Genomic DNA, 17,408 nt, shown 5'->3' with positions numbered 1-17,408 from the left:
TTCCCTGTGTGTATCACGTATTTTAAAAACAAAATAAGGAGTAGTAACGCGGTAGTATAAATAGCCCTGTATCCCGTGTGAAAATAAAATGAATAACAGTCACTCAGTTATATGTAGTGGTACTGGTTTGAAATCAACTATTTTGTATGGAGCTAATCACGTTTAGTTATTCTTTCAGCCAGTCGTCTATTTTAGGACATTTTGACTGGAAAGGAGTAACAGTGAATTATAAATAAAGTTAAGACTACAGTTGTTGATTTTAATCGAGGCAATCAATTTTTGACAGTCAATGGCCAGCCAATTTATCCCAAAGTAGTAGACTAGCTACTCAGTAAAACAATTTCCACACGGACTATGTGTTTGTATGTTTCCTGCCATTCACCTGAAACAGGGACATTGCGTAGTTGATGAAAATATTTCAACAAAAAATTTCATACAATTAGTACACCTAATACATGTATAATGTATATGCCGTGTATGTGTATTTATTATGATTGTAATGAAAGCTCTAAATAATGATGATGAGATACCGAATCGCTTTTAAAACCGATGTATATTTGAACAAATGCGTGTCAGTAAAATTGATACATGTCAGTGAGAAGTGAGAAATATAGCTTGAAATGATATCGGTGCAATTTGTACGAAAGCAAATGTTAATATATGTTTTCAAAATTGAGTTGATGAGTATCGATTTGAATTGTGCTTTACAGATATTACGCTTATGATGGATTAAAACATGACACTTTTCGTTTCTTATATTTGGAATGAACATGAAAAGTAGAAGCAATGTTGAGTGCATTTTGGGTGCAGTTGGATGTTTTGTTTGCTTTCATTCAGTCGATTGATAGTTTTTTCTGTAATTTTTGCTCTCTCAATATGAGTGGGCAAAAAAACTTACTGTAAGTTCAAAGGAATCATCATCTTCATGTTCTTGTTCTTGTGCTTGCTCGTCGTGTACTTGGTCGCTTTCGCGCTCTTGGTTCCCCACACATTCATTAGGCTGTTCATCGTCTTGTTCGTGTTGTTCAATAATCGATGGCTGTTGGCGATATCTACGACTACTTTGACGACGAATACCTGGATATGGTGAGGTACCGTCCTCGATATGCTAGCTCGCTTCATTCTCAACTCGATGAAGCAATGCGAATTGACAACCACAATCACGATCCTGTGCACGTCGTGGACAATTAAAACAACGATCAAGAAATCCACATCCTTCACACCTTGGCAAACACTTCGAGCATAGTCCCAATGAAGCATTATTTCAAATGAAACAACAACAACAATAAGCGAATCTTTTTAATTTTTATATTTTTGCCATATTAAATATGTATGAAAATTTTAGTGTAAACGAGGTTCCTATATCTTCGTTACATCACAGCGCCATTCATAACGTACAAATCTTACGAAAAAATTGCAAAATGACATTGTCATTATGACAAATACAATATAACCAACAAAGTGCGCTGTAAATGGAAAATATTCAGCAATAACGGCATCTATACGGTATAATTTGGAAGTGTAAGTAGATGCTTTCGTCATAAGGTTTACCCAAATGTTGGAAATGGCATTTTTGAGAAATGACATTTTAAACGTCATTCATAATTGAGGCTGTGAGAATGAAAATGGCAATACAGGAATAAACATTCTGAAACGCATCAAGAAAAAAAATTCGCAAAAGTGAATCATGAGTTCTGAATACGCAAAAGTGAACCATGAACCTCCTATGCTGCCCAAGTAAATTCATGTTTCACTTTTGCATATTCAGAACTCATGATTCATTTTTGCGAATTTTTTTTCTTGATGCGTTTCAGAATGTTTATTCCTGTATTGCCATTTTCATTCTCACAGCCTCAATTCAAGTCAGTGATCTTCCGATAGGGACAAAAGCAATGCAAACTGAACTCTGAACGGTTTTGAATTTGCTGAATATATTACCATTGCGCTTCACTGTGTTGAATATAACTTGTCAATTATATTTAAAAATGTGTGTGTCGAATGTATGTCTTCATAGTTCAAAATATGTATTATATATCACCAGTCAATTTTGGGTCTAAATTTGTGTTTGTCTTTTTCCACACCTGCCACAGAGCGTAATATGGACGAATCAATCCCAAAATGGTGAAATTTCAAAACGTGACCGAAAAATGCGAAACGATGGATTGAGAATTCACCAATAAAGTATTAATTTAATGTCTGTTTTTCAAAATGTCCGGGGTTTTTACACAATATTAGGTATTGGTGTGATAGATATCGGGGTATCAACCGTGTTTATTTCAATCTACCCGCTGTATTGTATTAGCACTACATACAATGTGGGCTACTGGTCTGGTTATTTTTTTATAAGAAATTTTTAAGCTAACTGAGGAAAAAAAATCTGTTTTTTTATTATTACTTGCAAATATATATTTTTTTATTAGTACTACAGTGTTATTGAAAGGGGTACATTTTAATGTGATATATTACTGCCACCATCCGATAGCATGAGACTTTTTACGTCACAGAAATGTGTATGTGCTTTACATGTTCATTCATGTTTAAATAATTGAAACCTGCAATTTTGACTACTTTCAGGCGTTGTTCTTGTGTTTTTCAATGCAATTAAGATAGAAACTTTGTGATTGCATGTTAGTCCACAAGGGGTTATTTACGCTAACTAGAACTAGCAAACTAGCATCAAAATTGCAATAGCTAGCAGAAACTAGAGCCTTTTATTTCAATATTATTGTTGTTGTTTTTCTTGTCCGCTTTGTGCGAATCTTCTTACTCGTAAGAGATGTATGCAAGAAATACAACACAGTCGAACCAGAGAACTAGTTAACTAGCATAAAATCAGTAGCGAACTAGCGAACTAGCGAACTAGCGAACTAGCATAAAATCAGTTCAAACTAGCGATAAAAAGAGCAACTTAGTGCAAATAAATATGAACTAGATTTGGTAAATAACCCCTGGTTAGTCCATGAATATTTTCACTTGTTTCGCTCTTGTCACATTCTGTACATTCAGTGTCCATAAGAATCAATGTATTTTTGATTTTTACTGTCGGATCGTGATTACTACAAACTTATTTCGATAGACACATCTCATCTAGTGCGCGAAAAAATAATTTGTTGTGGAAACTCAATGAAGCAGCGGACTTGTCGACACACTCGTGGATTCAGCATTTCACTTGCTTTGGCGATTCGTGAGTTGCCGAAGCATCATATATGCAGTACACTCGATATTTAACGTGAAAACCTATATTCGGTACATCGAAGTTGGCCGAGGTATGATTTCGTTTGTGCGTAGCGCGTAAGCAATTCACTTGCGATATAACGTGAATCCCTATATACTATATATCGCAAGTGAATCGCATACGCGCTACGCGCAAACGAAATCATACCTCGGCCAACTTCGATGTATCGAATATAGGTTTTCACGTTAAAAATCGAGTGTACTGCATATATGATGCTTCGGCAACTCACGAATCGCCAAAGCAAGTGAAATGCTAAATCCACGAGTGTGCCGACAAGTCCGCTGCTTCATTGAGAAGTGGAACAACAAATTAGTAAATATATAAAACAAAGAAATATCAGAAATGCAGAACGGAGCGGAGCGACACATACACCATAGAAATATACACCACTCTCAATCTCACTCATAGATTTGTTTGACAGTTGGTCGAAGACATTCGAGCTCTTCACTTGTTCACACATGAACCGTGATCCGATAGCATGAGACTTTTTACGTCACAGAAATATGTACGTGCTTTACATGTTTATTCATGTTTAAATGATTGAAACTTGCAATTTTGACTACTTTCAGGCGTTGTTCTTGTGTTTTTCAATGCAATTAAAATAGAAACTTTGTGATTACATGTTAGTTCATGAATATTTTCACTAGTTTCGCTCTTGTTACATTCTGTACATTCAGTGACCATAAGAATCAATGTGTTTTTGGTTTTGGCTGTCGGATCGTGGCATGAACGTTTGCAGTGAACGCATCGCTAAGCGATAGTGAAGAGCAACAGAGCTCGTTCACCGCAAAGCGAGCGCATCACATTTATCGCATAAATCTATCGCATGAATTCATTCAGCGTGATGGATTTAGCGCATAACAAAGCCTGTCACAATTAAGCGGATAAGATTTAACCTGGAACTGTTTTACAACAACATATAAATGGGATACAACACAAATCACTTTTAGAATCAAGGAATTTTTCTATCACTATCTTTCTTTCTTTCATTTTTACGCCCCTGTAAGTTTCAGCAATATGAGAATCAAATAAAATGCTTATTTTAAGTCCTGACGTGACAGGAGGTAGAGTTAGTATCAAGCACTGGTTCGGACATAGAAATATGTTTACCCAGAGGCTTTATACTGTATAAATATCACACACAAAATACACTTACAGCAACTATACAATATTTGACACTTTACGGATTCTGTACAACCAACACAGATACATTGTACTGAATCGGTATAATTTAGCTATCAAACATCTGAGATGCGCTGACACAAGTGATACAAGTTATACAGATTCAGTACAATGTATACAATGTATCTGTGTTGGTTGTACAGAATCCGTAAAGTGTCAAATATTGTATATGTGATGCAAAACATAGACGCACGGTCATCCGCACGCGTTTATGTTTTGCATATTGCTATGTCCCAGAACGTGTTTTGAGCTGACGTCAGCAGCACTAACTAACGTCAGCTGGTGAGCTCAGCTGCTGACGAGTATGCGTTGCGTTGTTTTAATGCATTTTCAGTCTATAAAAACGAAAGGGTAAGCAATCATAACATTGGATCGTTCAATCAATTTTATACTGCAAATGCGTTAAAAAAACGCAACGCATACTCGTCAGTAGCTGAGCTCAGCAGCTGACGTCAGCTCAAAACACGCTCTGCTATGTCCGAACCAGTGCTTGGTTAGTATATATAAAGACGCAAGCATTTTCAATGGTGCAATATTATGTTTTTGTTCTTAGCGCTTTCAAACATCAGTTGTTCGTTTAATTTGATATTTCTCCATTACATTTTCGTATTTTCCTGCTGATGTTACTCTTAACAATCCCGTCTAACCAGGAATATTTGCAAACGTCAAGATACTTTGTAATTTTCTTTCGCTGTTTACATATGGATTGAATATTGTATTTCCTTTACAGCTGTCGCATTGAAATAGTAAACAATACTCATCCTAAGCTCTAGATTCAAATGAAGAAACCAAAAGCGAAACAAGAGGGTAGATGGGAAAAATGAACGCTCCAAAAGCTTTCAAAAATGAACATAATTGAATAAGCAAACTGATTGAAAAGCAAAATTGAAATCATGCACACTTGCAACTCTTCGAGATAAAAAAAAGTCATCACATTGTTCTTCAAGATGGTATTGTGTGCGCTGATTCTTGAAATTCTACCAATTTAATAGATTGCATTCAATGTTTCTTTGATTTGAACGAAACTCTAAGCAATGTCACATTCTCCCTTTTTCGTTCCAGATATACATATATAGAGTAAAATCCACTTGATTGAAGTATTCAGTGTGGTTGTGTGATTTCTTAAGCTATTGTCGAAAGCATGCTAGAACGATTTCGAATAGCGTGCTTATCAAACAAAAGTTCTTTCCAGGCTTGAAACTTTATACCATTCGTTTGATAAGATATGATCCTTTGACCGATTCCCGTGTGAAAAAAAATGACTGACTATAACTTCAGTTGACTCTAGTTGATTGAATTGATGTTTTTGTTCTAAGAAAATCACTTTGTCCCAAATGAAGCAACTTAGATTGATTTGTAATTTCAAATGATTTCAGTTAACTATGATAGACTTACACTACACTTTGTACTGAAATGTCAATCAAAGTAGGTAATTTTTGTCCGAAATTAGATAACTGACTGCTCACACAGTAAACACAATGATTCTAGCAATGTTGAGATTTGACACATAACTTTGTTTTAGTACCATTTGCTCTAGAAAAAGTTCAAAAGTTCTATAATAAATACATGAAGCTTTGATTTTTGATTTAGTACATTTTGAACTTTTTCTAGTACAAATGGTACTTAAATGGATTTTAGTGCCAAATTTCATATTGCGGTTCTAAAAGTTAGAACCATCGTGTTTACTGTGCAGTTACTATTTTTTCACACGGGTTATTGTTTCCCAGAATTGTATTTATGATACTTTCCACGCTTTGGATATACTCAAACAACCCGCGTCTGCTGTAGTATAAATTTGGCACTATTTTCAAATTTACCCACATTTCTGAGTGATTTAGATTATTAGCCGCACCTAAAGTTTTCAAAAATTTTTCCAAAACAACAGTTTTTGTTGCAGTTTGGCACACTGAGAAAAGGCTGGAAGGAAATATTAATATTATTCTATATTCAGGCGTAAATTTTAAACAGTGTATATGCCTGAATATGCTGATACCACTTGTCATGGAATTTTTGTCAAACTAAAATAAAACGGGCAAAACATTTAAATCATTTCAGTTGATTTGGCGGCAGCCATTCAAGTTTCAACTAAAACTCAGGAAAACCACATAGAAAAATCTATCAATCATGATCCGATATTTAACGACATGTCAAATATTCATTTGAGATCAACCAAATGTTGTCCGCGGGTTCCAATGTGTAATTAGTGACTGTTTCAATTATCACCAGGGGCTGAAAATGTTTCACCTAGCATATACTTTTTTATTCATGAATAATAAAAATGTTTGAAATGGCAAAGCGAAGAAAAATTTAACCGACAAATGGCCGGGTAAGAGAATTTAATGGTATATTGTCACGAGACGTTCATGAATTGGCCTCAACCATTACATTGCAGTACTCCGCAATAGAGAACACGTACATATTAAAATTTATTCACATTCTGATATCCTGTGCTATTTGCATTTTCTGGCAAACCCCTATGAAAATACAAACATGCACTTTTTGCATGTCTTTATCATTTGTAGATGAAAAATCAAAGCACGAAAATACAAAAATATAGGATAACGTTTTGAAATGAATCATTTGGAAATGGACTGGAAAGTATTGTATTTATTATGTTTATTATTAGCGTTGGCTCTTTTAGTTACATTTGTTGAAAGTACACGATACCGTATCGTGAATTAGAATATGAACACAATATGCATTAAATGTAATTAATGCATAAATAGAAGACGAATTTCATTCTAGTAATTACAAAATTGCAACCCAGAACGTCTGAATTTATTTTCTTTAGTGAACTATCGTCATTTCAATGCAAAACGAAGTGGAGGGATGTTTCATAACATTTTCGCTTCTATTTTCTTGATCACGATATTTTTCACTGAAACGGAAAAAAACTTAAAGCAAAAAAGAGACAAATAAAATTGCGAGCAAAAGTGACACAACTCAGCATTGAGCGGAAAAGATGTTTTTTTTTGCGTTTTTCTCGCTACAGGAAATAGATAACGATTAGGTGTCTTCGGAATTATTGTAGAAAATAACAAAAAGTAGAAATAAGCCAGAGACACCTAGTCGCTATCTCTTTCCGGTAGCGGGAAAAATACAAAGAAAACGTCTTTTTCGCTTAATGCTCAGTTGTTTCACTTTTGCTCGCCACTTTATTTTTCTCTTTTTTGCTCTAAGTTTTTTCCGTCTTAATTATGGATAAAGAGCACATGAGTTATTCTTTCGTTCTATGGGTTTCAATTGTATAGCGCCACTACAGAATGACGGCAAAATTTTGCTCAAGTTATTTCGCGCTTAAGTCCACTCGGGTATGTTCAATCTAACATTAATGCCGAAACAGTGAGGAAAATAATTAAGAAACAAATCATCGCTCAAAAGTAACTATGTGTGAGTAGTGAAAGACACTAATACTTTTGATACTTTTACACAAAGCCAAGGGCGATTCACGGGCAATTTAAAGTTCGAGTTTAGAAAGTTATCTGTGAATATTCATATTTAACTCGAATCAACCCCGTGTTACATATATATAACGCTTTTTGACAAGTAACAAATCTTGGTACAAAAAACTTAACGAGTGATATTATCATTATGCTATAGCGTGTTTATGATTCTTAAAGGATGCCACTATTCAGTGATCCTGGCGGATCTAAAGTTGTTGGAATTATTTTCAAGTTACAGCACTTCAAAATTTTAATTTGTTGAAAAAAGTTAGTTTTTGCGTCATTTTTTTAAATTTCCACTTTTTTTCGTCGATTTTGCACTGAAAATCACAAAATCAAAATTGATTTCCGGGAAAACTAGTGGACAATTGAAAAAACTGAGTATGCAGATCTTATTTTTTCCATTTAAATAAGATGATTAAGCAATATTTTGAAAATCGGTGAAGAAAAAATAATTGTGGGTCGATTTGAGTTGAAATATGAAATTGATTTAGGGAGATATTTTAAATTGTAAAATTTATTTGGCTGTGTAATTCGCTTTGTTATTCCTTTTTAATCAATTACACGCCAAAATATGATAGAGAGACTGTCATCTTGACATGTGGTAATAGAGCGGTTTATCCGATGTAGAGAGGAATTTCTATATATATATATGGGCGCTCTCTCCACCATATATCATATTCATGTGCTCGGACGTGTATTTTTTGTATAATTGAAAAGATCCAATTTTTTGGAAGTTGACACGGATTTGACCGAGTTTTTCGAGTTTGATGTGAGTTTTGTATGAGTTTTGTGAGTATAAGCGTTCGTGAATTTCCCCATGCACAAAGCAGACAACGAAACCCGCTGCATATATAGCCGAGCTGTTAGCATTGAGCAGACGCCATTTTATATACGATAAACGCATGTACAACGTTATGTACGATTTGATTGTTGTGTTTTTGTTATTAACATTGTTTGGTTGGCAGAACTGTACTTGTTTTTCAGCATTATTTTCAAATGTCAGTCCGGCAAATATTAAACCGTCCGTATGTATACAATTAACATTAATGGAAAAAATCAGATGAAAAATAACAAACTTTATCTAGCTTTTAACTAATTGGATAAGAAATTTCGGTTTGAAAGATGTCGAATTATTTACTGCGCTGAATGTAACAGATACTTTAGATTATTTTTAAATGCGACTAGAGATTTAGAATTTCTAACTTCAACCGTGTGGCGAGCACACCCTAGCGTTAGATTTTTATCATTTCTTAAATTCGCCGTGCGGCGGCGAGAAGTGTCAGCCACACACACTCGGATTCACGTCAGTGAATGCAAGTGTGTGCGTGAGCAGCACACTTGTCATCGTCTCACAGCCACTTGATTGTTTCTCTTGTGTCAACCCATTCTTCTCTCTTCGACCGCTCAACCCTAGGGGCTAGGAACAAGTTGTGTCATTCGTATGTATTCGCATATATTCATGCGTTCGTGGCTTTGTTATTGTTGTTGTACACTCACTGCGCTGCGAATGTCTCGTATACACAATCTACAAGAATTCACGAATATTCGTACTAATTCGTCTCAAGCGCTTGTGTTCTTACCCCCTAGGCTCAACCGAACCCTTTTTCATTTTGCTTTTTCCATTCGAATACGATTTATTAGTTAAGTAATTTTGTTATCTAGTTTCACCTTTTGAATTTATTAAAAGAGTTTTAACTAAAGAAAAAACGAAACGTTGGTGTAAATTCATTTCACATGAACATAAATATTGATTTACCCACATTGGTGATCCCGACGTGATTCGGCCAGATTTAAGTGGCACAAAAATGCCGATCGACGAAGATTCGTTCAATCAATTGAAGAGTGATTTTGACGCCCTTAAGCTAGCCCTTAAGGCACAAATGACAAACGCAAGTCAAAATGCTACATCGAGTGGTAATGCCGTTGAGATAACAACGGGTTTTTCTTTCTTTCAGCTCCACACTACGTTTATTTGAATTCTGAAGAATCAATCGTTAGTACAAATGGTGCTGTGACCACTGTTGAACACTGGGTAAACACGGTAACGCCAGTAAAAAACGCAAAATCATTTTATGAGCATTTTTCACTGGCCGTACAACCGGACGACAATACAGCAATCGTAGAGAGTATGGATGCCTCAATTCAAATGCTTCCATCAAATAAAACGGTAGAAATACCGTTTGATGACAATATGGCTGATGATGAGGTCGTTGGTGAAGCGGCTGAAGCGCCACTTCTTGTTCGACACCATGTTTGTCCGGTAGTTGGATGCCACAACCAATTTAAACATGAGCGCAACATCCAACGCCTGTAAAACTGTAAAAAACTGTAAAAAAAGTTGAACTCAAATAAAAAAAAAATTGATTCTTTGTACGATGAAAAGTCCAATTTGCAATAAGAATTATTTCTACAAGACGTTTACTGTCATCACTAAATTAAAATGTCAATTCGAGGTGATAAATGAAATTTGTCGATTCGAACCGCTAACGCGTTGGTATTCACGATTTGTTTTTTTTCTTTCCTTAGCAATGATAAGGCATGACAACGATTACCGTTGTATTACCGAATAATTTTTTGCAGCGTTCATGTTTACAAGTTGTCAACAAAATTATGTAAATCACACAATAGTATGAAAACGACACGATGACAATACCTCTTTGGGTGCGCGCGCGATCACAACGAATCCAGTCGCACATTTGCGAATCCAAAGTCTTCATCCTTGGTCGATCTGCTCTGTACTCGAGACTTGTTCAATTTTTGTTTGAAACACGAAACACCGAATTAATATTGTCCATTCGAAGCGACTAACTTTGTTCATCTTTTGGACAACTTAAAACTCATTACTCGACTCTTTGAAAAAAAATATTTTCCATTCTCCAGCTGGAGAAAAAATTGAAATATAAAGAAGAATCATGTAAAACGATGAAAAATGATAGTTACTTGAAAGAAGTTTAAATCGTACATAATTTTTATATCATTTTCCATGATAGCAATTAAAGCCCGATTTCCACTATTAAAAACGGCATAAATCGGGCATTTTGTTATAGTGAAAATCGGGCTTTAATTGCTATCATTAAAAATGATATAAAAATTATGTACGATTTAAACTTTTTTCAAACTATTAATCGAGGATTGCAATTTATCTTCAAAATATATGTGAAATATTGTTCTATTTCTTTGTAATTTTTAAACGAGAATAACGTCAAATTGAATTTTGCGTCGAATGGACGATATACAAATGCATGATTCGGGTGAAATCATGGAGGCACGATATTTGCCCATTGGGGCACCAAATATGGATTTTGATTTAATAAGCTATTCTCATTCCGTGCATGCGAAGGGCTTGCGACGCCTGAAATACGGCCATATTTTCATATATTTCCATATTTCAGGCATATTCCGTCATATTTCAAATATTTGGAATATTTGATATATTTAAGGCATATTTAAGCCACATTTTGACGCTTTTTGGTATTACCCGATATTATTTTGACTATATCCATATGAAATATTTCTCTCAATTTTCAAATATATGAAATATTTGAAATATAGCCAAATATGTCAAACATACGAAATATCAAGATGCATTTTGTAAACAAATAATGCTTCAATATTTGAAATATTTGAATATATTTGAAGATATTTCATATATATTTGTTCGTCGCAAGCCCTTCGGTGCATGCTTCATTTGAAATAGAACCATCAAAATCTATCCAATGGGGAAAAGCTATCAGCGTGCAAATGCACATACACGTAGCAGCACATACATAAGATAGGAAAATTTAGGCAATTATATTGATAATCCAAAACCTATTCGCTGACTCTTTTGACTGACTCACTCATTCAACCCCGCATGATTCTCTAAAATATAGGCAAACGTTCTTTACAACGTTTTCGTAACAAAGTTACAATACACACTCAATATAATAGCGACATCTATTATTAAAATAGCTTGTAGTAAATCCATTTATAGCATTTCCCCGTAGTTGCGATGTTTCCTATTGAATTCGCTTGTAGTACTGACACATTCATGTTTCACACTTGTTAACTACATACCACAGGGGAATTTAATAGGTAACATCGCAACTACAGTGAATTGCTATGAATGTGTTTACTACAAGCTATCTTAATAATAGATGTCGCTATAATATTGAGTGTGTATATTTAGCAACTCAATTGTGTTTATAACTTCTCAAAACCCAAGTTTTATGCCAAGAACATTGAAATTGAACTAATTATATTGTTATCAGTTCGAATTCTATTCAAGTTTTATGTGATTTCATGTAGTTCAGACGATTATCTAAAATAAATGTTCGAAAGCACGTTTAAAAAAAACGAATTTAGTAACTTTTGCATTCCATGTATAGTATACTCATGTCCATTAATATCTGTGATGTCAAACTCATTTGACATGTTCCGGGACGCACTCCTGAGAATATAGAGACGTTTTGAATATTGAAAATCACAGATGTCGCTAAGATATGGAAAAATATTAAGCAATGTTTTTACATTCAAAAATCATTTCTTCTTTGACCAAATTCTGAGCACAACTCGACAGGGATTCCGAGGTGATTATGAGTTTAATTTGTATGAACTTGAACAACTTGAAGAAGCAACGCGATCAAGTTGATCTTTTTGTGCCAAAGCCTCCACTTTTTCTCTCAGAGTCAATGACTTTTTCGCCTAAAGCCATTTCAGAGACTTTTTATCCCAAATTGATAGGATGCGAACACACCCAGGAATCGTTCACTAAATAGTTCGATGTCAACTATCGCATATCTTCCGACATAGTGCATTTTTGAAATGAAAATTTTGGGATAAAAAGTAGGCCCTTTTGAGCCAAAACACTCCACTTTTCCTTTCAAAGTCAATGACATTTTCACTTGATGTAGCGACATCTGTAGTGAAAATTCATTTGTTCGTCTCCATTGATACATAACAACCAAGGGTATGTTTCGTCTTGTTTGCTTTGACATTTCTTTGTAACAGATATTAATGGAAATGACTATACATTCACATACAAAACAACATTTTTAAAGCAAATAAGTTCTATTGGTGATATGTCATTTCACCAATAGAATATTTCATTTGTATTGGTAATTTCAGTACAAGTGACAAATTTACTAACATTGCCTATTGTATTGAATTTACCAATACAAATGAAAAATTCCATTGGTGAAATGACATTTCATATATATTGACATTTCACCAATAGACCGTCAGGGTTCAATAATGTAATCTATTGGTACTTTTGCATTTCACCAATAGAACTGGCAGGGTTCACCAATTCAGTTTTCTCTGTGTTGTATAGTCATATCCATTAACCTTCACTCCGTGTGTGTGTGTCTCACACCATATTCTCTGTTTTCTTTGCTGACTTCTCTAAAGCATTCGACAAAGTTCAGCACTCTATTCTCATGGAAAAACTAGCCAAATTAGGCGTGAGCAAAAGCTATGTTGAAATGGCAATGGTCATTTCTGACAAACCGAACGCAAATAACAGCTTCTCATCGGAAACGGCCATCACTTCAGGAATAATTCAAGGAGGCCATCAATCTCCAACTTGCTTTGCGGTTTTTATTAACGATTTACCGGAGCAAATTGTCGATGCCATAGTGGAAAACTTTGCTGATGACACAAAAATTTACTGCATCGTAAGAAGTTTCGAAGATGCAATAAAGCTTCAAAAAGCTATTGATGAATTTCTGCGATGGTGCAAAACAAACAAACTCGAGCTCAACGAAACCAAATGCCACATTATGACAGTATAGAAAATGCCATTGAATTCAACTACCAGTTGAACGGAGAAACGATTCATAGAGTATCTGAGCACAAAGACCTCGGCATTCTCATCGATCCTAAGCTCACAATGATTCCACATATTGACAAGCAAGTGAATAAAGCGAAAGGAATGCTTGCACTAATACGAAGAATGATCGGAGGAATCTTCACACAAGATACGATTCGAACATGCGCCTAGTCCGTTCACATCTTGACTACGCAAGTGTAGTGTATAGTCCCAACGTTAATAAATACCAACGCCAAATTGAGTGAGTTCAAAAACAATTCGTCTTGTAGGCCCTACCGAATCAACAACGAGACGAACATTACCGTCTAAGGCCTTATGCAGAAAGATTTGAGGAACTCAAATTGAACGGCCTAGCTCGAAGGAGAATCAATTGCGGCATAATGTTTATCTACGATCTCATGAAACAGAACATTGAAACATCGACACTTAACAACTTGATATGACTTAACAAAAATCAACGTTATAACTTAAGAAACACAGACATCATTAAAATACCTACTGTAGAGTCTAATTATTTATATAACAATCCCTTTCTAGTCATGTGCAGAAATTTCAACCGAGTAGGAAATATTTTTAAAGAAAATGACTCTAGAACTGAATTTAAAAACGCGATAGAATCATTACCAGACGAATATTTCAATATAAAGTACGATTTTCATGATTCGTGATTCAAATGTGATTAAAATGCCTAAGTATATTTTAAATGTACACTATGTAAATAATCAGTCCTGAAGGACGTTGATAATAAATAATAATAAAGCTTCAGTAAATTATCGAAGCTATGACATTTCGAGTCTAAAATACAATCGACCATAGATATAGTGCCACAATACATTTCAAATCTAAGTCATTTGACACATAGCAGTCAATGCCATCTCAATTCCAACTCATTGAATCATTGAATTTTTCAGCAACTTTTTTCAAACGTGTATGGCTTTACTAGAATATAATCAACTTTACGACGACGCTAACAGCTTCTCTGTGGGCCGTTACTACGTATTGATGTGTTGCAATGGTTACTCGATGCATTTGCCAAAAAACTATGATTTTTGTACTCACTTCTACGATGTGTGTGTGCAGAGAAGCTGCTAGTGTCGCCGAAAAGTTGATTATATTCAACTCAAGCCACACACGATTGAAAAAAGTTGCTCGAAATATTCGATCATTCAATGAGTTGGTTCAGAGATGTCATTGGCTCTCTTTTGATATTCCGGCAATATATTTATGCAATCGACAACAAAGATCATATACTCTCACACAGACTCAGTATGTGTATAACTATATCAACGATTCAAATCAATAATATAATGAGAATCCTTAATGAGTTGAATAAAAAAATGAAAATTTCATTAAAAGTGGAAACATTATTATACATCGATATCGAAGGTGACGCAAATACTATTGCCACCCAGGGAAAATTCCCAATTTTTGGCGCCCTAAAAGAAGTGTAGAAAATCGGATTTTCCAAATCCCCTTTATATATACAATTTGAAGCTCGACAAAACGAAATATTTTCTGCGTATTTGGTTTTGGGCATTTTCTCGGTGTAATGAATTTTTAAATTTTTGCCTTTACATCAACTATTGGATTATTGAATGAGCTTTCTTGCTATTTGGTCGAGCCACACTTAGATTTGCGTTTGTTCAGAATTTCCCAATTGTTTCTTTTCGTTCTGTTTTTTTAGAATGTCATATTTCCATGGTAAAATTTGATAAGTAAAACAATTACCTGATGTGAATGTTGACCATTGCATGTGCCAGCAGAACAAACGCCAGTGCCTGGTAAATGTTTATTAAGTGGTTATGTACTAATCACATAACAGAAAATAAAGCTGTCAAAACATTATTGAGAATGAATAACTAACCGGGAACTTTTAATTGTTCTTGTTTATAGTCCGGCTGATATGGAAGTAACATTCGTATTTTACCCCAACGATTAAAAAATAACGCTATCGCTCCAGCCCATACGAGTAATACTACAACTACAATACCTACTTCGACGCCTCGGACCTGCAAAACAAATGATAGCAAAAAATATTCATTGAACCATATAAAAAGCGATAATTGTCAGACATATATTCATGGGTGGAGGAAAATGAACTCCCAACCCGATCTTCAGAGTCACCAATTAACACTGTTTGTTTGTTAACTTGTTTAGTCATTGTGCATTATTGCGATTTCATATTACATCAGCTATTTCGAAATAAATTTCCTGTGCAATACTTACCGTTGGAAGTTCGCGTACGGTTGAATTATCCGCTGCTACATTACTGTACTCGTCAGGGTATGTGATAGTATTTCCAGTATCAAATACTGGTGGTGCGGGAGGCCCATTGCCACTTTCCAAAGCTCCTGGATCTTGTTGAGGTGAACTTCGTGGCGGCTCTGAAATACAAGACAAATATAAAAATATATTTTGATTTCGAATAATTATTTCATCTGTAGAAAAAAAGGAAAAACATTTTCTTAAATGGAATTAGATTATTATAATTTATAACAACATGTAAACTGCAAAAATTTATTCATCGCGAACTAATACAACTTATGTTATCAAAGAATAATAAAAATTTCGTGTTATCAAAGAATAATAAAAAACCATTGTTATTTCATACATTCATATATGTACATAACTGAAACTGTACTATTTGTATATGCAATGATGATATTAGCCTATGTTTTTATATGGGGCACGTGTTTATGCTATATTTAAGCGACATCTTGGCGCTGAATGCTGAACTATGAAACTCCTATATAAATATACTGTCAACTATCAATGACAGCAACCAATGACAGCTACAATTGAACGTATTTGTATGGCAAAATACTTCCTACTTGCAGATGGCGCCAAACCGAACGTCATTCTAGTCATTTTTCTCATTGGTATATGAATAACAAGCGGGTAGCCGCACAATCCTTACAGAGGCTGTTAAATGTAGCACTGTGTGCGTTTACATGAAATGGGTATGTGTTTGTGTGTCAAAACTGCACAAAATCATCGATACCAAAATTTCCATTGTTCTTTGAATTGATGATACTAAAACCACTAAACTCATTTAAAACGGAATGCGAAAATCATATAGGGTCTAAATATTTCTTTTACTTCAACACGTGTTTAGTCGATTTTAGTGATAAAATAACACTAGAACCTTAGTACTATTCCTACATTTACCACTATTTCGTAAATTATCTCCGAAAATTGGTACTAACGGATGTATTTAACACCAAACGTAAATATTTCTGTTGGAAATACAACCAATATCGGTATCAAATATGCTGTTGCCACTAACACAGATTTTCGTACTATTGTAAATACGTTCTTACTTTGGAGTTAGCCACAGTACGAAAAAAGTTATCACGAAAAAGAATATTCAAATGTAATTTCTGTTGAGTTATCCCATAATTTCGTGTTATAGTTGTACCCACTATTTACTAGTATTAGGAATATCACCAGTCCTGGTTATATGTGTTGCCAATATATATTATTAGTTGCAATTCCGATAATAGTTCTCAGTGATTAATTTTATTTAGTTCACACTTTAATTTTTTTGGATCAAAGATCATCAAATTTGAAAAAATTAAACAACAATTTTTCTATTTCTGGAGTCTGCATTCTTATTGATACTGTTCCAAAATTGATATTTTTCCAATTTATAAGATTTTTTCGTGGATTAGTTTCTTGGGCTTGAAAATAACTCGAAATTCCCCGAATTTTCTTCAAAACTTCCAAAAGGTTTGAG

General features: G+C 34.5%; 1 protein-coding gene across 1 annotated transcript in view; it reads right to left on the bottom strand.

Moving 5' to 3' along the window:
* Window positions 1-709: 709 nt before the first annotated feature.
* LOC129575939 (uncharacterized) overlaps window positions 710-17,408 on the bottom strand; it is a 45,369-nt gene continuing 28,670 nt past the window's right edge. Inside the window, exons 3-6 of the mRNA XM_055460179.1 lie at window positions 15,899-16,056; window positions 15,537-15,681; window positions 15,401-15,450; window positions 710-1,234 (exon numbers count right to left, since the gene is read on the bottom strand). Of these exons, the coding sequence (XP_055316154.1) occupies window positions 1,109-1,234; window positions 15,401-15,450; window positions 15,537-15,681; window positions 15,899-16,056 (479 nt within the window). The 3' untranslated portion in view covers window positions 710-1,108. The remainder of the gene's footprint in view (window positions 1,235-15,400; window positions 15,451-15,536; window positions 15,682-15,898; window positions 16,057-17,408) is intronic.

The sequence above is a fragment of the Sitodiplosis mosellana genome, unplaced genomic scaffold (assembly GCF_009176505.1).
Source record: "Sitodiplosis mosellana isolate CC-2019 unplaced genomic scaffold, AAFC_SMos_1.0 Smas_scaffold_6170, whole genome shotgun sequence".
NCBI classification, from domain to species: domain Eukaryota; kingdom Metazoa; phylum Arthropoda; class Insecta; order Diptera; family Cecidomyiidae; genus Sitodiplosis; species Sitodiplosis mosellana.
The sequence above is the reverse complement of the archived record's forward strand: the minus strand, read 5'-3'. Positions and strand labels throughout refer to the sequence as shown.